Source organism: Camponotus floridanus, unplaced genomic scaffold (assembly GCF_003227725.1).
Source record: "Camponotus floridanus strain SB8 unplaced genomic scaffold, Cflo_v7.5 scaffold1, whole genome shotgun sequence".
In the NCBI taxonomy this organism is placed as follows: Eukaryota; Metazoa; Arthropoda; class Insecta; order Hymenoptera; family Formicidae; genus Camponotus; species Camponotus floridanus.
In genome coordinates this window covers 3,234,763-3,256,420 of record NW_020229214.1, presented here as the reverse complement: position 1 = coordinate 3,256,420, position 21,658 = coordinate 3,234,763, and the positions used below count along the sequence as shown (strand labels likewise).

General features: G+C 26.3%; 1 protein-coding gene across 5 annotated transcripts; it reads right to left on the bottom strand.

Moving 5' to 3' along the window:
* Positions 1–920: 920 nt before the first annotated feature.
* On the bottom strand, positions 921–21,030 carry LOC105251665 (protein unc-13 homolog 4B). Of its 5 annotated transcripts, XM_025415604.1 has the most exons (20): positions 20,859–21,030; positions 20,577–20,727; positions 15,781–15,933; positions 14,566–14,806; positions 7,769–7,933; positions 7,501–7,679; positions 7,071–7,115; positions 6,835–6,994; positions 5,717–6,240; positions 5,347–5,499; positions 5,128–5,265; positions 4,853–5,044; positions 4,453–4,747; positions 3,865–4,223; positions 3,518–3,707; positions 3,135–3,441; positions 2,611–2,691; positions 1,953–2,076; positions 1,669–1,862; positions 921–1,380 (listed from the first exon to the last, which is right to left on the bottom strand). In XM_025415604.1, exons 2-20 carry the CDS (start codon positions 20,675–20,677, stop codon positions 1,286–1,288), a joined length of 3,696 nt encoding a protein of 1,231 aa, XP_025271389.1. In that variant the 5' UTR covers positions 20,678–20,727; positions 20,859–21,030; the 3' UTR covers positions 921–1,285. The 5 variants fall into 5 exon arrangements, with proteins under 5 accessions (XP_025271389.1, XP_025271391.1, XP_025271393.1 ...); XM_025415606.1 differs by lacking the exons at positions 20,577–20,727; positions 20,859–21,030 and adding an exon at positions 16,424–16,643; XM_025415608.1 differs by lacking the exon at positions 15,781–15,933 and having other exon boundaries at positions 20,577–21,030.
* Between the last annotated feature and the right edge of the window lie 628 nt (positions 21,031–21,658).

The window sequence follows — 21,658 nt, the reverse complement described above, 5'->3', positions numbered from 1 at the left end:
TATATCATTTTTACAAAGCTGTACAATCAAGATTAATGTATAATGTTCGACATCATTCTTGATTTTTAAAAATATTTACATTGCATATATAATGCGAATTATATGTAATGTGAATGTTTAATAATGATTATATTATATAAGTTACGTTTAATTACGTTCTTTTTTATATTGTATAAATTATATTGTTAATTATGCTATATTGTAAATTGTTTTTATAAAAATTTTACATAATGTTAAATTCAGATGTAAATGTTGTTAATATCTAATAATTTCGGTAATATTAAATAAAACTAAATTATATTAGAATACGAATAATTTCTTAGATTTTTAAAATTTTTAGTTTACTTAAATTGATAAAATATCATCATTATATAATTTAAATAACGTCAAAATGCATTTTTATTATTATTTTAAAACATCTTTGCAAATTACGCGCAACGGTAAATATATCGAATTATTTGATATATATATATATATATATATATATATATATATATATCGTAATGCGCAATATATAAATTTTAATAAATTATAATTTAAATTCACAATATAAATTGATGCTATCAATATCAAATAATTAATGTTATTTTTGACATATTTATTTGTTAAAAAATTTATTACATTTACATTGTATGTGTATGTATGGGTTTATCGTGAAGGATGCGCAGTTATATAAAATAAAATTATATGTTTTAAAGTGATGGTATATGAACATTAAAAATTAAAAACGCATATAAATTATTTAATATTATTGAGAATCTATGTACATATATGTATTTATAAACTATATACATATTCCATTTGCATAACAATATTACATATATAATGTAAAATATTCTCTCAAATTTTCAATATATTGTAACATAAATTTTATTATAAAACTATCTTTAAGTATTTAGTTATTAGTTGCTCAATATAATATCTATTAATTCATAATAATTATAAGTATTGTATTTTTTTGCAAATAGGACTTACTCAGCCTTATAGTTTTCTGTTTAAAGTTTTAAAATGCAATACTCGGTTATTGTTTCGAAAGTTATATAAGTAGTCGAAACTATACACAGCCTTAAAATATTCGCGAGCATCATGCTATTATAAGAGTATCATATTAACATGATGATTAAAGTATTTGTTACAAAATATTTACAGCAACTTCTCGTAAGGCAACGCTGGCGTATTATTAACATTGATACGTTTTGTATAAACTGAGTTGCTTGAACATATTTTGCATTGAGTACTTTCGAAAATGATCCAAATGTAGATCCATATCGAAATTCCACATAGATCATTTAGAGTTTGCTTTAGTGTTGAGTTTTGCAATGAAATCCATCGCCTGAGTATCTCCTTTTCGATGCTCTAATGCGCGAACGACATCCGTACCTTTAAATCAATTTTATATTTAATATAATTTCATATTTAATTTATATTTAATATAAAATTTACAAACAGTGGATATAATTAAATTGTATGCATATTTAATAAATAAATGCATGTTTTATATAAATTTTTTAAATTATGAAAGTAAATTAATTATAATGTTAAATATAATTATTATTAGATTGTAACTATTATGAACTATATGAATTATTAATTCTTGAAATATAATGCTAATGAAATATAATGTTCTTGAAATATAATAAAAAAATTTATTTATTTTATAATACTTACTTTTTTTGGTTGGTCGGGAAAGTTTTAAATGAACTTGTTCTAAAGTTGGAAAGTTAGTTTCAGGTTCAGTGTCAGGAATCTCGCTAAATGGTAGGAAAGCTTCAGCCATAAATTTTGATCTAAGAAAGTCTTTGTCTTTCATTTCAAATGCCACTATAGCATTTTCTATGGCTCTTTGTTCCGGAGTAAGACTACTAAAATGTTAGAAATATTTTATGAGAATACCAGAATATCATATATAATTAATTAAATAATTTTGATTAATAATCAACTCTTTTACTAACATGTTAAATGTTTCGTCAAAAAGGGGAAAAAGTGTTTCTTTTTGCACATGTGTTTTTGGCGCCTTTATATCCGCAAATTTCTCATCAGGCAATAATTTGATTTTTACATAGGAATCACATTTACCTGTAATAAACATAATAAACTTATATTTTATATAACATATATAATATAGATGTGCCCATTAAACATTTGAAGAAACCCAGTGTGAAACTATTCATGCACGGTGAAGATGATTATCACTGTCGACGTAATCTATCTTATCGATGAGGTTATTATACTTTCATTTTCATTGCATATGTTAAATAATTTTAATTATATTCAAAATAATTTTTTTGTTTAATGATTTTGCTATCTCATACATTTGTTATTGATAATAATAATTTTAAAGAACCTCATGTATAAATAAGATTAGACAGATAATTGACGTGAATTAAATATTCCGTGCCGTGTTCGATTTTTAACTCAGGAAGACCATTCACTAAAATTCACAGTATTCACTAAAAACAGAGACTATTTTTCTATTTTTATAAAATATCAATACAAATTTGTTCGAGTCATGCATTTTCAAAATGCTATTTTCACGAGAGCAGGCAATCTGATAGAGAATCATGTAATAATGATGAGGGAGAACTTGATTTTACACTTGCTTTTACATACTTGTCTTCCCTTCTTTCAGTCTTTGTTTAGATTTTGAGTGCAGTTTGCGCTCAAGAGTAGACAGCTTGCCTATAAAATCGCCTACAAAATCGAAAAAAATATCATTCTTTCTTTTAAAGAAGTTCGCGATTGGTTACACTAACGATCAAACATTAAAGTTGAAATAACCACTCTCCTATGATAAGAAAATAATTACACAAGTTCATTTTATAGCCAACTAGTTATTACGTTAAACGTATAAGTGTGTGTTTTAAATTATTTAATCATTACTTGTATCATTAGATATTCCGCTTATAAGACCATTTATCATAATTGCATTTATCATAATTGCAAACTTCATTTGATATTTATTCAATTACTTTTTATTCCTTCTGATTTAATAATATTTTTGTTACTTTCACGTTAACGTTAATTAAACGTTAATTAAACGTTAATTAAACGTTAATTTTATATTATCACGCAAACAACGCGTTAACTTTTTATATTTCTTTATAGATTTTTTTATAGATTATAATTTTGCTTACCATTATTATCCATACTATGAAGATTTCTTGCATTCAAAATCTGTATATTCAGCAAATTATCGATGAAATGTGCTTTGACAGTGATAAGACCATAAATAGGTTCCTCAATTTCTTTCTGTTCTTCTAAACGTTCTTGATGATAACGATGTATGAGCTCAGCAGTTTCAAGTCCGTGTAATTTTAAAAGATGTTCGATCTTCTCTAAAACTTGCACATTCGCTGTTTCATCGGCACCGAGATTAAAAAATCGGATGAGCGTATGAAGAGTTCGATGTAAATTGGAGTAAAAAGCTGGCGGTCGTCGTTTCTGTAAATAATAATGCTATTTTATGAGAAAGAAAAGCTTTAATACGATACAAAAATATGCTTGCATAAATATGTACCTCTAAATTAGTATTGACTAACTTATATAGCGTCTCAGACATGATTTCCCAAATCACTAGGAGAACTCTATTAAAGTTATCCTCGTTTAGATTATCATGTAATGTTGTCAGATTACTATCTAGATACTGTAATAGACGATCCATTGCGTTGCTCGTCGTATCAATTAATTCAGCTCCTTCCATGAGATATCTGAAAGTGCAAGCAAATCTCTCAATAGAATAGCTTAGAATATAATTAAATTAAAAATAATAAGTTGCGCTACAAATTTCGTTATAAATTAAAATGATTAATTGATATAAAGAAAGTAATACTTCTTAAAAGTAAAACTTCTTAATATTTGACGTACCTATTCATCGCAGGAGCCATTTTGTTAGCTACAACTTCCAACAACTCTATGATCTTATTCTTTACAGTATCTGTGGCGTTATCAATAATAAGTTCAAGAGTCTGTCGACAACGATCAGCCTCTTCTTGAGTCTTGTGTTCCCCTAAAGCCTCTACAATTTCTTCCAGTCCTAAATCTTTGGCTAGTGGTGCGATCGACGTTCTAATATAATCTATGTTATTAATCGCAAAACACCAGGCCGTTGATATTGTAAATTTCTTTTCATAAACGCTACTCTGCGAGAGTTGCTCTAATTCCGTTGTCAGTTCTGCTTTTTGTGCCATCTTATCCGCATATGCAATGGAACATTTACAAATGTCCTGTAATAAACAATTATTATTATTATAAATTATATTTAAAATTTCTATTAAAATTTCTACCTAATCTTTTTTTTATCTGTTAATATAAATAAAATGTGTGTGTGTATATATATATATATATATATATATATATATATATTTCTTGTTAATTATATATTTTCTATTAATAAGCATATTATATATTACATTAATTATATTAAACTTTAGGTAGAAAAATTTTGAAACTTACATCAATGATCTTTGCTATAAATGTATAGGAACCTTCAACATCTGGCCATGCAAGTTGTGTCCAAAAGACCTTGATCTGATAGAAAGTTGTTAATGTATCCACGGCGCTCGAACTATACTGAACGCTATTGTCGACTGCTTGCAAAGAGTCAATCTCGACTGCTCTGTCAATGCGTTTAAGTGCTTTGTATACTGCGATGTCCAACCAATGTGCGACACCACCTCGAAACCACTCGTGATATTTTTGTATCTTCATATCCTCCAGCTGTCCTTCGGCACAAAGTACCTGACCAAGTCTGTTAATCAATGTATTGATAATTAAATGAGTTAATTGATTAAAGTTACAGATATTACAAAAAAAAATAAATATGTAAAAATTTTACAAAATTATAAGGACTTACATAGCATATCTCTGAAGTGTAAGATAAAGCTCAAACAAAGTTGTGCCTAAACTTAATTCCGTGTTGTCAGTGCTATCAACTTCAATTCGTTTTAATCTGGCGCATACATCCTCTATAATAATCATGCACATATCGCTGATTCTCTTTTCATACGCAATATACAACAGTCTTGCATACGGAATATTGATTTTTCTAAAAAATTAGTAATTAATATTTATTATACTATTTGTATTTTATTGATTACGTCTTACTCTGCGTTTTTTTAAATCACTTACTTTATGAATAACTTGTCATAATTTTCGATAGCTTTCTGTAAGTCTGATCTAATCAATTGAATTATTTTAATATGATATCTAAGTGCATCTTCGTCCGATTCTGTTTCAGGTGAATTATTGCTTACTATATAATCAAACCTTGAACATATCAAAATGTATCTTGAGTAATTATTAAACAGTATAAATTAATTTAAATTTATAATTTTATTTTATATTTACCACTCTGCACAGCTTTGAATAACAGTGTTTTCCAAGCCTTGAAGTACATCCATTTTGACATTTTCGTCAAATTGAGGAAACCAAGAGTACATTTTGACCGGAAAGAGGTCAATGTCTTCAGGAACTTTTAGAGAGAATATGGATGATAATATCCTATATAATAAAATAATAAAATAAATTTATATAAAGATTTTATTTATCTCTCTTGGAATATTTTTCTATATTAAATTATTAAGTTTATTATCAGTAAAGACATAGATATCATTTAATAATATTTAATACTAGAATAGTATTTATAATATTAGAAAAGCATTTGCATCTTAATATATGATATAGAGTTAATAAAATGATAAAAATGTTAGATAATTACCCCAAAATAGCGGACAGTTGCATCATGACATTTTTATCCCCCAAAGTCAGTCTTCGAATTTTTCGTATACTATTTAAGCATGAATACAGAACTTTTTTGGTGGCATCCCAGAATAATCTAGTTTCATCGGCGGAGAATAAGCCACTGTCCATTGGTCTGAGTAAATCAATTGCGAGCTTATTAAAAACTGTGAAACTTAATGGATGCTCTTGGTGAATCCTTGCGTATTCCACCCATTGTGCCAAAGCGAGATTTCTAGCTAGTAAACCACGTTGAGCACTATGCTGAAGAATGAGAGCTTCGGCTGGTCCCGACCAACGACCACACCAACAGTATTTTTCGATTTTTTCCGCTTCAATCTCATGAAGTAGCAATACTCTTAACAAATGTCGATGTTCTTGTGCGGCCACTTGTACATTATGTTCTGCACTAAAAGCCAATCGAAGTTTTATAACGCCTCGACGTTTGGATTTGTTCTTCTTTTCTAAAGCGTACCACATAGTATGTCCCGTTGATGGTATGTCCTAAAAATATAGAACATGTAATTAATATTAAAAATACAAACAGATCATATATTGCATTTTAGTATTATATAACATATATAAGATAAATGGCTATAACTTCGTCAGCGGATATAATTTCGTCAAGCCTTCTTAAAATTAAATAAAAAAACGATTTGAAACATCGTCTCAAATCAGGAAATATAATCGATATACGCGAGATTGTTTAATTTATTTAATTTTAAGAAGGCTTGACGAAATTATATCCGCTGACGAAGTTATAGCCATTTACCTTAATGTTAAAAAACAATACTGTATATAGTATTAACATAGCTTCTAATAAAAAAGAGGGTGATTAATCATATGTGTATATATGTGTATATAAATAATATATAAATTAAAATATATATGTGTTATATATATCTAGTATATTAATTAATATATTAAGAAAATTTGAATGGCGCATTATATATTTATTTTTATAAGCACTTTCTCTTATAAAAATGTGATGTATTATTAAAAAAATAATATATTTTATATACTCTTTACAGAAACATTATACATACATATATATATATATATATATATATATATATATATTTAAACTTTTATTATTACCTTTAATGGTATTCGACATCGACCAATGAATTCATTATCATGACTACCAGTCGTAGCCGTTACTGCAATTTCCTTAGCTAACTTAACTAATCCGCGAACACCTTTAACATCTTTAACTTTGCTCATTTTTTCAGGCACGGTTTCAGCAGCATCAAAATCCCTGAAATTGGCATTGTATTGGAATTATAACTATTAATAATAATACACACATTTTATATAAGTAGTATATAACTTACCATACTTCAAGGCACAAGATGTCGTTTTCAGGATCTTCTAATGGTCTAAATAATAAATAATGAAAATATATAAAATTCAATTCAATTATATTTAATATAAATTTTTTAAATTACAAGATAAAATTTAGACTTTGCCTATTTTTTTCCTAAACAGGTAGTAAGTAATTTACTAACTTTAAAAGAACATTTATATATATATATATATATATATATATATATATATTAACAATATATATTTTCATGCATAAAAGTTTATTTTTATTTTTAGAACATTTCGTATGTCCTTGCATACTTTTTTTTTAATATTAATGAATTTGTCAAAAATTTAATAATATAAAATATTATATATTAAATTTCAAAAATGTTATTTTATTTGTATAAATATCTTTATCATATTTCACAAAAGTAAAAAAATAAATATTTTACTCACAATTCAAAATGTTCTTCCCAAATTGGACTGAGTGTACAAGTTTTCACGGCAGTATTATATCTTCTGGTCGGAGCTGATTCAAGATAAAGGGCACAAAAAGGATCACTTTTGCCGTTAGAATCTTTAGAGACTAGTTCTTTGGCTTCAATCACTTCAACATTCAGATGCAATTCTGGTGGCTAAAACATGAATAATAAAATTATTAAATATATATAAATATATTATCTTATATATTATATCTCTGTCAAATAATTATAAAAATAATTACTTCGAGATTTTTTGTTTCTTCTAACACTCTTTCGTGTGTCTCATTATCGACTTTAAAAGCATTTTGTAAATGGCTCAAAAGAGTTTCTTGACTACACTCTCTGGAAACGTCGAAGCCAATCTGATGTTGGATCATATACAACAGTGCAGCATAAAGCTCTTCGATCTATAAACAGTACATCATGTATAACATTAATAACAAAGAAGAAGCAAAACACATACATATATATATAATGATATGATTTTTGTTTATCATTAACAGCTAATTTATGTGTTTTAGTTTGTTCAACTTGAACCTCTCATAAATCTTGCTATTGAATTTGCTAACTATATGTTATGACAAAATATAATCTGTCGATATGAGCAGTTTCGCGTTATTTTCGAAGCTCTGTTAAAATCTGCGAATTAAAATACAGAATTTTTAAAAAAAATATTCATATTTTTAAGACAATAGTTATAATCATATAAAAATATAAAAGTACTTTACATAACTTTACATAAACTTTACATAATTTATCATAATATATAATATACGTAAAATTAAAAAAAAGTCGAAATATATCACATAAACTATATTTGAATTTGTTAAATTATTATAATTCAAGTTGAAAGAGAGTTATAACTTGTGATTAATAATTTTAAAGTAACACGATACTAACTTATATTAATAATTTTTTTTTACAATAAGAAAATTATAAAAGAATTAGAATGCAAAAACATATAAATAAAATAAATATAAATACAAGAAGAAAAAGGAAGAGCATGAAAAAGGAAAAAAGGGATATAAAAGTTAAAAACTTGCGCTGGAAGTTTTCATATTCGACTTTTCTGGGAAAACATTATATATAATTTTACGAGTTTTTTTCATCACAGATAGTCGATGATTAAACTCACCGTCATGGATTGCAAGAGTGCATTGGTTCTACGTTCAATTTCAGCTTTTGGCACTCCGCAAAAAGTATTTCTCATACGATTGAGGGTAATCGCCCCTATAGGCGGATTTGTGCTCACCATATTGAATCTCATAGTTATTTTATCACTTTCTGAACTTATATACAAAACTCACACGAATCACACAAATAATTATGTAGTCACATTGAGTTATATGTTCAGTTTTTTTATGATACACATAATATGTACCTAAAAAAGTCATTGTCACATCAAATCGTAATTGTTTCGTTAATGAACGATACGCTGTCAATTTTCTTAGACGATTTGTCTTAACCGATATCGACGACGATAACAAACAGTAGATCTAGAGAAGAGGAATCTAGAGCGACACGACAATGACCCGCGGAAACTCAAGACAGAAGATCATATTGTTATCTAAGAACAATGACGTTTATGCATCAACGATTCTGCTCTCAATCAGACGTCGAACTTGTTCACACTGACACATTCGAATCTTGCGTGAGAATAAAGAATTGACCGCAAAATGACTCTTGTAACCACATTTATTCAAAAATAATAAAAATACTTTAATAATAAACTTACTTTAGCCAAAGCTTTTGTTTTCCGAAAGTTTTAAGTATTATTGAAACTAGAGAGAAAGAGCCGATTTATCGCACGCATGATCGACGAATTTCGCTCTGGCATTAAACGCAGTCAAAGATGAACTTCTACGACGACCACGACCTTTCTTATCGATAATACGATGAGTCGTCGCATATTTGACCGTATGTATGCATAATCGACGATCGCAATCGAGCGTGCATAAATCGTAATATTTTGAAATTAATCGATATCAGTAGTCTAATACGAGCGTGTACGATTACGTCAAATAATAAACTTGGGATAAAATTATCGCTGACAAAATTCTCATTGCATTGTATGTGTATCTCTTTATTTTAATATTAAAGTTTGTGTTACAGCAAGTCTGTGGGAATATAGTTTATTTATTTAATTCGTTGTTTTAAAATTAAAATAATTATAAATAAGTTTTAAAAATGAATTATTTGATCTGTTTCTACTGTGTGTAATATTAAAAAGTGAAGTTTATTTGGCAGTGTCTCTCTTTTTTAGATAATGGATGAAAAATTTATTCGATTTATCAGAGTAAAAACAAGTTAATCGCATATTTTAAGAAAGCAGATAAATTTTAACCGTTGTGATAAATTTTAGGTTGTTAGTAAATACTGCATTATATTATTAATTTATCAATGAACAATGTATATGTTTTACTAAATTAAAAAAAGTATGAAAATTGCAACAAATGCGTTACTGTTATATAATACTGAATTTTTTATGCTGTTATTGTAATTGTAGTTTTTTCTAACATCTTCTAATGTTTCTTATCGTTTTCGCAGATAGAGGATCGATAATACATGCTTCCTATAACTGATTCCATGCTAATTTTAAAAAAAGATACTTCTTAAGTAAATTATATTCCCACAGACTTACTATAACAAACTTTGGAATAGTCAATAATATTATGAATATATTGAACATGTTTCGAATATAATACATTGATACAAGGAATTGGATATATAAAAAATCTAGCTTATGCAATTTTTACAAATTATTAAACAAAAAGAATTACGAATTAAATTAAAAACATTGGCAATAATAAGCTATACTTATAAATTTCTTATCAAGATGCTACTATTTTAAGATAAAATATAATGTAATTTTATTTTATATATTTTGCATATTCTGCTTCTTACATAGGAACTTTTAATTTCTAATGAAAGTTGTGAGGACAGCAATTCTGTTTGTGTGGAAAGACCAGAATTCGGAATACAACCTTCAAGATCAGTGTCCACTGGTAGTTATAGTTGCCAAGTGTAATTGACTCTGACAGTGAGATTTAGGCTACACTCTATATTTCACGGTTAAATTTGCTGATGAAAACAACTTCCTTCAAGTAAACAATATCATAAAATATTTAATATGCATTAATAATTTTCTATTAATTTTATATTTTATATGTTTTTTGGATGAGATGTTTTCTATTAATTTTATATTTTATATGTTTTTTGGCAAGAAGGAGATGTACATATATGTACATTTTAGAGAAAGAAGATTATATTTTCTAATGTATTTAAACAGTTTGAAAATGCATAACAAATCTGGACACAAAAGAACTATGTCGTATCCCGTTTAGAGTGACCTACAGGACAAGTGTAACCACAATGCGTTCATATGTTCGCGCAATTACGTCCAATGAAAGTTGATATACTGACAATTAGTTCATTGGTCATCAAGGCATATCGAGACACCCGTTGTATGATAAATAGAATGAATGTATGTACTACATAGCATGAATGTATGTACTACATGCTTTTGTCCTTGTTATTGCGTTCTTCTCCTCTAATTTTCATAGAATTATGTAATTTTGGACCGGACTAACTCTACGCCCACTTTATTATAAATTCTAATTTTCGACAAGGTAAGATATTTATTATTATTATGTATACAATGTCATAATAATCATGATTACTTTACACAATATTAATAAATCTGAATTTTTAAATTTAAATTTGAATTTTATTTATAGTATATTATTTTTATTTTTACCGTGAAACATATGTAAAAATGTTTCAAAATTACATAATAACGAATACATATATGCAAAAATGCTTTGAAATTATATAATAACGAAAGGCATTTGATTCATATACAAAAAAATTGGTAGTAATGAAAATAGATAACTATAAATATTGAGACTCGCGTGACGACACCACGTGACGATTCGATTCGTTTTTAAACTGTCTCTGACAATTTGCCAGTTTTAAAGGCTATTGGACAAGAGAAGAAAAAGCAGTCCAACCCAGTTTTCCGAGTAGCGATTTATTTTTACAATTCAGCAAATACCAAAAACTGAAGTACTTTTAATTACATTAACATTGTAACTGAACAGAAGCTACAGAAACATTGTATTTAAATTTTTGTATGCATATTGTAAATGAATTATATACTTTTTATTATATGTTATTTTATATTATATATTTTTATTATATTGTATTATATATTGTTTTATACTAATATTTATTAAAATTATCTTTTTTTATTTTTTAAATAATTTTTTAATCTTTATCGAAATTTTAGTTTTTATTACAATTTAATTTTAATTTTCTTACATATACCGATGATGCTTATTAATAAAAATTAAACATAATTTACTTTTATTAGAAGAGAAATACTATTTAAGATATAAAAAAATATAAAATTTTCTTAGTAAAATATTTGCAATTATGCTAATGACATTTACTCTTCTTTGGGACACAGAATTACACAACACATAACAAATTAAACTCTATTTCACCAATCTATGTTCAATTTTAGAATACACATTTCTTGAACACACCAAAAATTTTTTCAGATATTAAAACAAAATAAAACGTAAAATGAATAAGAATAGTTTGCTACTTCTTTCATTGACTTATCCACACATTAATCATGAAAACGCGCAAATACATTTCTATTTTCTTGTTTTAGAACTTCTGTAGGAAAATATATTTTGAAGGTATTTGATAATCCAGTTAATTAAATTATAGTAATTAGCGATAAGACTAAAAGAGGTGGTAAGGATAATCGGCGTGAAAAGACAAGACAGGAACTTGACGGAGGCGAGCACCACACTGCCAGGAATAGATGGACCGACGGATCAGAATCGTCGACTAGAAGACTTAGTGGTAGTGTATTTGTACGTTGTGCATTTGCTAACGCAGACACGTGGATCTCATTTCAGATTGAGTTTAACTACTCGATTAAGCATAACACCCTGTATGGAGGATGCATGTGTGAATGTATAATTGTACTACATATTGAAACTATTCACTTGAGACTGATACTTTTGTATATATTTTATAATCAAATCATATAAATGCAAATCGCTTATAATCAAAGATAGCAAGAAAAAGAGAAAAGATATATTATTCAATAAATATAATAGTATATATTTCTGAATTTCTTTTATAATATATCTTATATATTATTTATATGTTGTAATTTTTTAATAAATTTTATAATTATTTATTTTTTTCTCAAGAGCATAAAAATATTTGACTAAGAATTTATTGCGTGTGATGTACAACATTTTAACTGTTGATCATTATTTTGTATCAAAGTTCAACTTTAAGCTTGTAGAACAACGACTGATTCTTAAATCGATGAAAATTTATTAGAATATTTTATATTTTATCGCATATGACATCACGCAAAACAAATTACAGAAATGTATGAAAGGGATATATTGATTATATTAATCTTTTATAGTCAAACTATTCATGTGTGATTACAGATTATAAGTAATAAAATATTTTTCTACGATAACTAATATAAATTGCATGTATTACACAAATATTGAGCACATTAACGTATATAAATTTAAGATAGAGTGCAAGAATAATGATATATAATGTGTAAATTCGCTTAATTGATTTCAGACTTACGCATTTTTTCTCTTTTTCCTCGCTTTTAGTAAAAAGTGGTTCGTCAAATTTGATTAAACGCATTACTTCATGTTAAATTAAACAAATTCAGCGCTAAAATTTATATTATCAAAGAAAACCATTTCGTGTAACACCTAAGGGAACGTCTAACTTCGACTACCCTTCATTCCGGACTGAGAGACCTTTGGAAAAATCAATACCGTTACCGATCGTTATATACAATTACGTGGCAGGACATACAGCAATGTACGAGAAATATGAAGTTTCGATCTAACAAGCAGGAGTCTATGAATCATGAATATCTATCATAAATAAAAAAGTTGACATTATGTTGTAATTACGGAGGAAATATGTAAAAGTTCTCTTATAATAGACATGTAAAATAGCTTATCACGCATACTTATGAATTTAACGGTAAAATTACGAGATTTATTATTCATCATTTAATATTTACGACTATTTTAAAATTTATCTAATTTAAATTGTTTCGTTAAATGTTATTTTTAATTGTGATTTTTTTCATTTTTATAAGAAACACTCTCTAATAATTTAAAAAAAAAATTAATATAATAGATATAAAGATATAAATTATGAATAGATATAGATATAAATTATGAATGTCAAATGCGCTAGATTTCTTTGATGTAATTTAATTTCACACACAGTTAATGCAATTACTGTTTAAAATTATTTTCCCATGTCGATGAATCTGTCTTGAATTACATACGGCGTGAATATAACGCGTTGTATAAAAGTTCTTTCTGCAGTGCGCAAGCATTACAGACAGTAAAGAGCCATTTCGATCTTGAACAGACCATCCGTTATCTATTGACGTAAAGGATGCGGTATGGAGCTACTCGAAGTATTTTCAGACAACACTCTGTACCGTTAACGCGTGAAAATTTGTTCTCTTGCCGAAAGTAGTCATTAATAATTTGCAATATAATAAGCTATGCAAAATTAAAATCTCAAAATAAGATGCAAAATAATATCTTCTTTAAGAAAAGATTTGATAATCTTCTAATGTTAATTGCGAATTATAAATCTTGGACATTACGCTTGAATTTAAGAGAAATCCGAGTTAAGCAATTTAATTTTATAAATTGTGATGTTTCTTATATATAAGAGATAATAAGTTTCTTATACATAAGATATATAAGTTTCTTATATATTAGATTAGGAAAATAACGCGACTGTTTATAAAAATATATGATTGTGCTATGAAATAAGATAAAATTGTTATGTGATATTTTATCATTATTTAAGAGTAAAAAATTAAAAAAGAATTTTATATATATACAAAAAAGTTTATTTTTAAAATCTTTATTATTATATTAATTTAATATTAATTTACTTTTTGTATCGCTTTTTTTATTAATAATAATATAAAATATTTAACACTCACGTTTAATCCCATTGATTCGGTCAAGAAATTCCGAGCAAGCTCGTTTTCATCTCTATCGCTGTCATCCAGCAGAGCTTCAGTTAGCTCATCGATGTTGTCTTCCTCATTTAAGGAATCTTCTTCTTCTTGCGTTTCATCCTTTTTCTGTGGAAGCGGGCCCTCTGCTTGTTCTTGAGCGCGAACTTTTTCTGCAAGCAGTGTGCCGAGATTTTCGAAAAAACTGCCATCTGATTCTTGAACCCTAAAAATATGTAAATATTTTCAAATTATAGTTAATTCAGGTTATAATAATGATAATAGTTTAATTATATTTTAATTTTTAATATTTTATTTTATTAAAATAATATAAGATTATTTGCATTTTGTCGATATATTAGTGTTTGCTCATATAAAAATAAAATTTCTTTTATTTTTTAATTAAAATATTAAAATATAAGAAATTTATTACTTGTTAAATATAGTTGTATAATTGTCATATTTTTAAATCATATAAAAATATGAATATATATTATTTAATTATAAATGATCAAAAACATAAAATATACTTTGCTATCAAGATATAAGAGAGCTAAAGTAATGTTTAATATTTTATCTAAATATATTTGTTTAAAATAGTTTAAGAGATATTTTTATAACGTGATAAGTAGGGGAAGATATATATCTACATATATATATATATATATATATATATATATATAATTCATACAATAAATAAAACATTAAGGCAATATTCTACATATAATGCGCTTATGTACATATAATGAGTTCGAGGAGTGGTACATTTAAGAAATAAATTTAGCGTATACTTCTGCATATTGTAATATATATATGATATATAGAGAGTATATGATATATGATTAATTGTGTGCAATAAAATAAATAAATATGAAGATACATTACATAGTACTTTTAATATTTTGATATTTTTCTAATAAGACTATATTTCAAAGAAAAAATAATTTGCAAATGAAATACTTAAAATTAAACTTAAAATATATTGTTTTTAAGAAAATAAAACGAGAAAAAATATAGGAAAATTTGGAAAATAGAAAATTCAAATTTGGGAAAAATGTATGCGCGTGTGCAGAAATCGTTAAAAAGCGTGGTTTTACAAGAACACGTGGTTCGCAAAAAACATTACAATGCTACTGCACTAAAGCGCAACGTAAGCTTTTCCACACAAATTGCACACAAATGTAAATCTTCTCATTTCACCTTTTAGTAATAAAGTTGTACGCGGCAAATTTCCAATAAAATCTTGCGACAGTCACTTCTTTTGCTTCCGGTTTTTGAGACATTCGAATAGCAGCGATCGCATAATATGGATGCTTTTTGTCCAGTTTTTCGAAGTGTGCCATTTTATTAATCCTTCAGCAAAAACACAACACGTGTAACGAAAAATTACGTAAGATAAAGAAAAGTACATTACGTTATTAGATCAAAAATATTTTTGTTATTTACTGTTATTCTTGATTTTTATTTTATAATGTTCTAACTTTTCTATGATTTTCAACTAATAATAAGCAGTAAGATTTGTCTAATTTGAAATTAAATAGAAAATGCGTTTATTACAAAGAATAAAATCTTACAAAATTTAATTATGAAAAATTTACAAATTTCACGATAAATTCGAATGCTTTCTATATACACGTTCGCACTTTAACTTCACTATTCAACTTCACTTTGATAATAAATTTTTGTTGCGGAGACAAAACTTCTTTTAAGAGACAATATAATGCACTATAGTAAATATCACGCAGCAAATGTCACAAAAAACTCTTTTAATGTGCTATTTAACATTTAAAAATCAAATATAGTAAATGAATTTGACAATTGATGAATTGACGTTTTTGCTCACATTTTTGTAGACTGGGTTGTTTTTTTCAAATCACTAAATTATCTTTCTTAAATTATGTATGTCTCGTTTCGCGACTTGTTTCACACTGATTGTTGAAATGTTATAGCTTGATCATATAAAAGCCGGAATTTAATTACTTTTCTACGTAACCGGAAACCAGAATCCCACATGCATCATGAGTTATACGAGATTCCCACAATCGCAAATTATAATTTACAAATTCTGTGAACTTAAATCGGCTCGTATTAGATTTATATGAACAGTTTCAATACACTGATGAAATACCGTGTTCTGTTCCTTTGCAAACTGAGTATTGAATTTGACTGGGAAACAGATAACAGATTAGCAAGTAAGATATACTAACATGTTGCCTATTGGGATTTGATTACACAAATAATTTGCGATAGAGATGTAATTAGAATTACGTAAGTTAACAAGGCTTGAAAGAAAATAATAGTTTATTATAACAATAAATGTGCATGTACTATGTGAGATATTTAATATATGAAATTATCTTTTCTTTGTTATGTAAATTGGTAAATAGGATCCATATGTAGCATATTGCATAATCAAGTATATGATAATAAATTTATAATAAATTGAATAAACTAAATAGAATTATAATATTATAAATTATAAATTTATAATAAATTGAATAAACTAAATAGAATTATAATATTATAACAATTCTTTCATTTCTTAAAAATATTTAAAAAAATTGTGATAAGATTAATATTTAGCTGCATGAAATTACAATATATGATATTTTTAATTTATTTTATTTTATTATATATTTATTATATATTACATATTATATTTATTATGCCATTTTAATACACTTTATTTTTCAATCACCTTCCATTTTTGTAGGATTTTCTCAGCACTTATGAATACATTATGCTAACAACTGCTATAAAATCAAAGCGCATATAAATTACGCACAGATAAACAAGCTTTGCGATTAAAGGATAAACACAAATCATAACATGTATTAAAGTATTACGTAGAATTCGTTTGTTTGATAATCACTTAAATTTATTACAACAAATTTACGTATAACAGAAAAAAGAAAAAAAAATCTTTTTGAATTATTTTAGTTAATCAATTAAATAGATAATTTTAATCGAATGTATATTTTTCTTAAAAATATTATTTATTTCTTTTAAAAAAATATTAAAAAGAATGAAAAACAGTTATAATCTCCAATTAATCGGATAATATTGAGAACAATTTGTTTAAGTTTTTCTGCGAAAAATGAAACGGGAAATACGTTCCCGAATTACGAAGCGAAAAGAATAGGAAAGAGATGTTTGTTCATTTGCGTCACTGCTGTTTTGTTTTCTCTTTTGAAGCAATGCATTGCGTCTTGTTGAGCCTCTTTTATTCTTAACTCAAGAACGAAGTGATTCATGATGTCGCATGCCAGTTGGATATTTTGCGGTCGATCGTCGTTCAAAAAACACACGCTTATGCAATCTCATTTTATTCTTCTTTGTTATCTTTTAAATTCTTATAACATTGTAATCTTGAAAGTTAAATAGTTCAATTTGATTATTTTTCATAATCGATTTTAATATTAATGGATTAATCGCAAATTTTTGAAATAATCATCGAATACTTCGGTATTTATGAGATTAAAACAATGCAAATTTTTTTCAAATGAAGTTTTATATATGGTAACAATATGAATTATATAATTTTTGCAACGTATTTTGAGCATAATAAGAGCATCATTTTAATCCACAATTTGCATTATACTTGATATGAATTTATATTTTTTTTTCACATCTATAATCTGTGTAAAATTGAGACAAAATAATGCTATAAATCTACAATATTATTAATAGAAATTTGTTGGAAAAAATTAAATAGTTTATTATTTACTATAAATGGTTCACTCGTTTTTATTGTTTAAATTTAACCATTGTTAGACTGATCTTTAAATGTTGCATTATTATGATCATGAAACTGAAGTGTTATTTGTAAATAATAAGCGCAAGGTTTAATGTGATGTAAGCTGAAGACAATCTTTAATTATATAAATGACCTCGAAATAATATTTCCAGGCAGGAACGTTTTCTGTTTCAAAATAGGTAAAATTTACGGTTTGTTTATATTTATTAATACATTTATTAAAAATTGTTAATTATATATTTTTAATAGAGAAAAAGATTTATCAAATTTAATTTTCTTAAAAATGTTTAAATAGCATTTTGTATACTTTAGTAATTTACAAGCAAATAAAAATGTTAAATTTTATAATGAGTTTTAAAATGATGATCTTATTATGCTCAAAATCTACGTTGCAAAAATTATATAATTTATATTGTTACCATATATAACTTTACGTGAGAAAAATTTGCATTGTTTTAATCTCATAAATACCGAAGTATTCGAGGATTATTTCAAAGAGTAGCGATGTTGATTATATATGTATGTATGCAATTTTGAAACTCATTAAGATAGTATCAAATAATTAATTTACATTTCAAGACAATTTACGTTTCATCTAGAACGGGCTATTCACCTAGCGGTGATTTAAAATAAATTTCCCCTTCTTTATCAATTCGTTCTTAATCATTGAGGAAATTCCCTCGGTTATTTCGATGTAACGTCCGCGGTATTTTCGTCACAATATCATCCAGTCTTTTGGGAAACCGTGGGAAATATTGTAAAAATAGAAATAAGCGCAAGGTTACGCTTATTAATTAATGCATTATTATTTTAAGATCATTAGTACATATATGATTATTTAGCATATATATGATTATTTAAGATAATTAATATGTATGATATATAATTTATATATATGATTTTCTTTTGTAATTATTGCGGCTAGACTAGCCTATTTCGATTTTGATAAAATTTTCGAACATCACTAGTACATTTACTAAAACATTTAGTAAGTGCTGCATGCCTGTAAAATTTTATCAAAATCGGAGCAGGGAAATCTTACCTATTAATATCATTTTATGCTAGAAAAAATTCATAACATTAATAAGTCATTCGATAAAATCGAATTACACCTGACTAAATTCTTTTACAGATGGTCGACTTCATGTCTCCCGTGACGTCTGTAGTTGATTATCTCTCACAAAGACGTTGAAAGCTATGAATCATATAGCATGACAACGACCTTGCATCTTGTGGGATATATATATATATAGGCACACCTATTTTACATATAGGTATAGAGCTCATTGTCAGATTTAATCCCTACTCTGAACCGCCTCATGTTGATTTCATTCTATTAATAGATCTTACAGGCGTGTATGCTTATATATAATTTAATTTAATATCTCATCGATGAGTTAAGAGCATTCATCTAGTTTATCACAGGACGTTATCATCAACGTGAAAATTATGAATATACATACAGCACTGTTGACTTTGAGTTTCGTGCCAAATATGTCACGAACATACAGATACACACACACACACACACACACACACACACACACACACACATACACACACACGCATACATATACACATACAATAAGTTCATCTCTTGCTTCTTTTAAAATTATTACAGTGGTATAATAATATTTTTGGAATATATATGTACATAATTTACATCTAATCGATAAAATTTTGATTTTTCTGAAGTTATGAATGTATTGTCAATATCATTGTCATGTTAGCAATAAATTGTATTAAAAATTTTATAAATATATTTCTTCTTTATGTGAAAAGTTTAACATTTTTTTAAATATATTTGTTACTACATTTTTAAAATATTTAAGATTTTGACATGCTTGAAAAAATATTCCCTGTAAAAATGTTATTTTATTCTCAGAAATATGTGTTTATATTATATAAAAATGGATATTAATAATATAGATTAAATAGATAGACTTAATATACATATTAAATAGATATTAAATAGACTTTTAATATGTATGTATGTGTATATATATATATATATATATATGTATATATATATATATATATATATATATATATATGAAATCAGGTTTTATATCTTATTAACAAATAATTTTTATAATTTCTCTTATAAAATTATAACATTTTCTGTATCTTTCTTCTTAAAGCATATATGTTTCGCAGAAAACTTACAGCAAAGTGCCAGATACAGATCGAGTAAAAACATATAATAAGAAATGATCACACGTAGTTGACGTTAATTTACCTTATCTCATGCTCCGATTTCTCTTGTTCTTGATTCTCTTTTGCCAATTTTTCTTCTACAATCTTGTGATAAAAATTTTTCCACATAGTTTCTTCGTCCATCTTCGCAGCTCAATTTCTTCGTTTTCAATTAGAAAGTATTTATATGCAATCTAGCATTCTCCAAAAAATATACCGTATTATTTTTAAACATGTGATTATTTTGTGTGATTATTTTGTGTTATTTTATGGAATTTGCACAAGATATTTGTGTACATGTATACCACAAAAAACGCGCACTCACAAAAATATTCCTTGCTATAATCGATTTTTCGTATACGAGAGAAATTAGAGTGTCTTGCAACGAAAAAATGCCGGCTGGTGTTAAGAGCAATGCAGGTGACTAGTAAGCACCTTATTCGCAAATGAAAGCCTCACCAGTCACATGTACTTTTTGATCGCCCTGTAGATGGCACCTATTGTCAAGCCATAGAAACGTTCTTTTCTTACCCATCGTGCATAGCAAAACTGTGTATTTTATATATATTTAAATAATTTTAATTTTACAACATTTTATTGTTATAAGAAGGCTCTCTTTTTTGCGTTCTGAGAATTAACAAAGAATTAATTAAATTAAAGTTAATATTAATAAAAATTAATTCTGATTTTATATTGCTTTTTTTTGTTTCAATATTTAAATAAAAATTATACGAAGAAATTATATTAGCGCGCGTATGAGAAATATTTGCTTAGTTTATTTAATTTAATTATCTTGTCTTTCATCTATTATCTTATCTTATCTCTTTCATATGATGTTAGGCTAATTAAATAACATTTTATGTCACAAGACGCACAGATGTAAATGACTCAACATTCGCGGAGTTTCTTTGTCATCTCGATGATATCATCTGTTATATTACCTCTTTGTTGAACATATATAGAATTAATATCGATGGAAATCATCAATGCAAAAAATATAATTTGTACGCACTTTACACACTATATAATGCACTGCATACGTACAATGCGTATTGTCTATCAAAATTTACTGTAGCAAAACTATCAATTTGATACATTCAAAATATGAATAAATTTATATGAAAA

Coding starts and splice junctions, on each gene's coding strand:
- LOC105251665 (XM_025415604.1), bottom strand. CDS start 20,677: ATGGACGAAGAAACTATGTGGAAAAATTTTTATCACAAGATTGTAGAA. Junction 3,442..3,517: donor TAGTCAATACTAATTTAGAG/GTACATATTTAT, acceptor TATTATTTACAG/AAACGACGACCGCCAGCTTT. Junction 2,692..3,134: donor TCATAGTATGGATAATAATG/GTAAGCAAAATT, acceptor TCGATTTTGTAG/GCGATTTTATAGGCAAGCTG.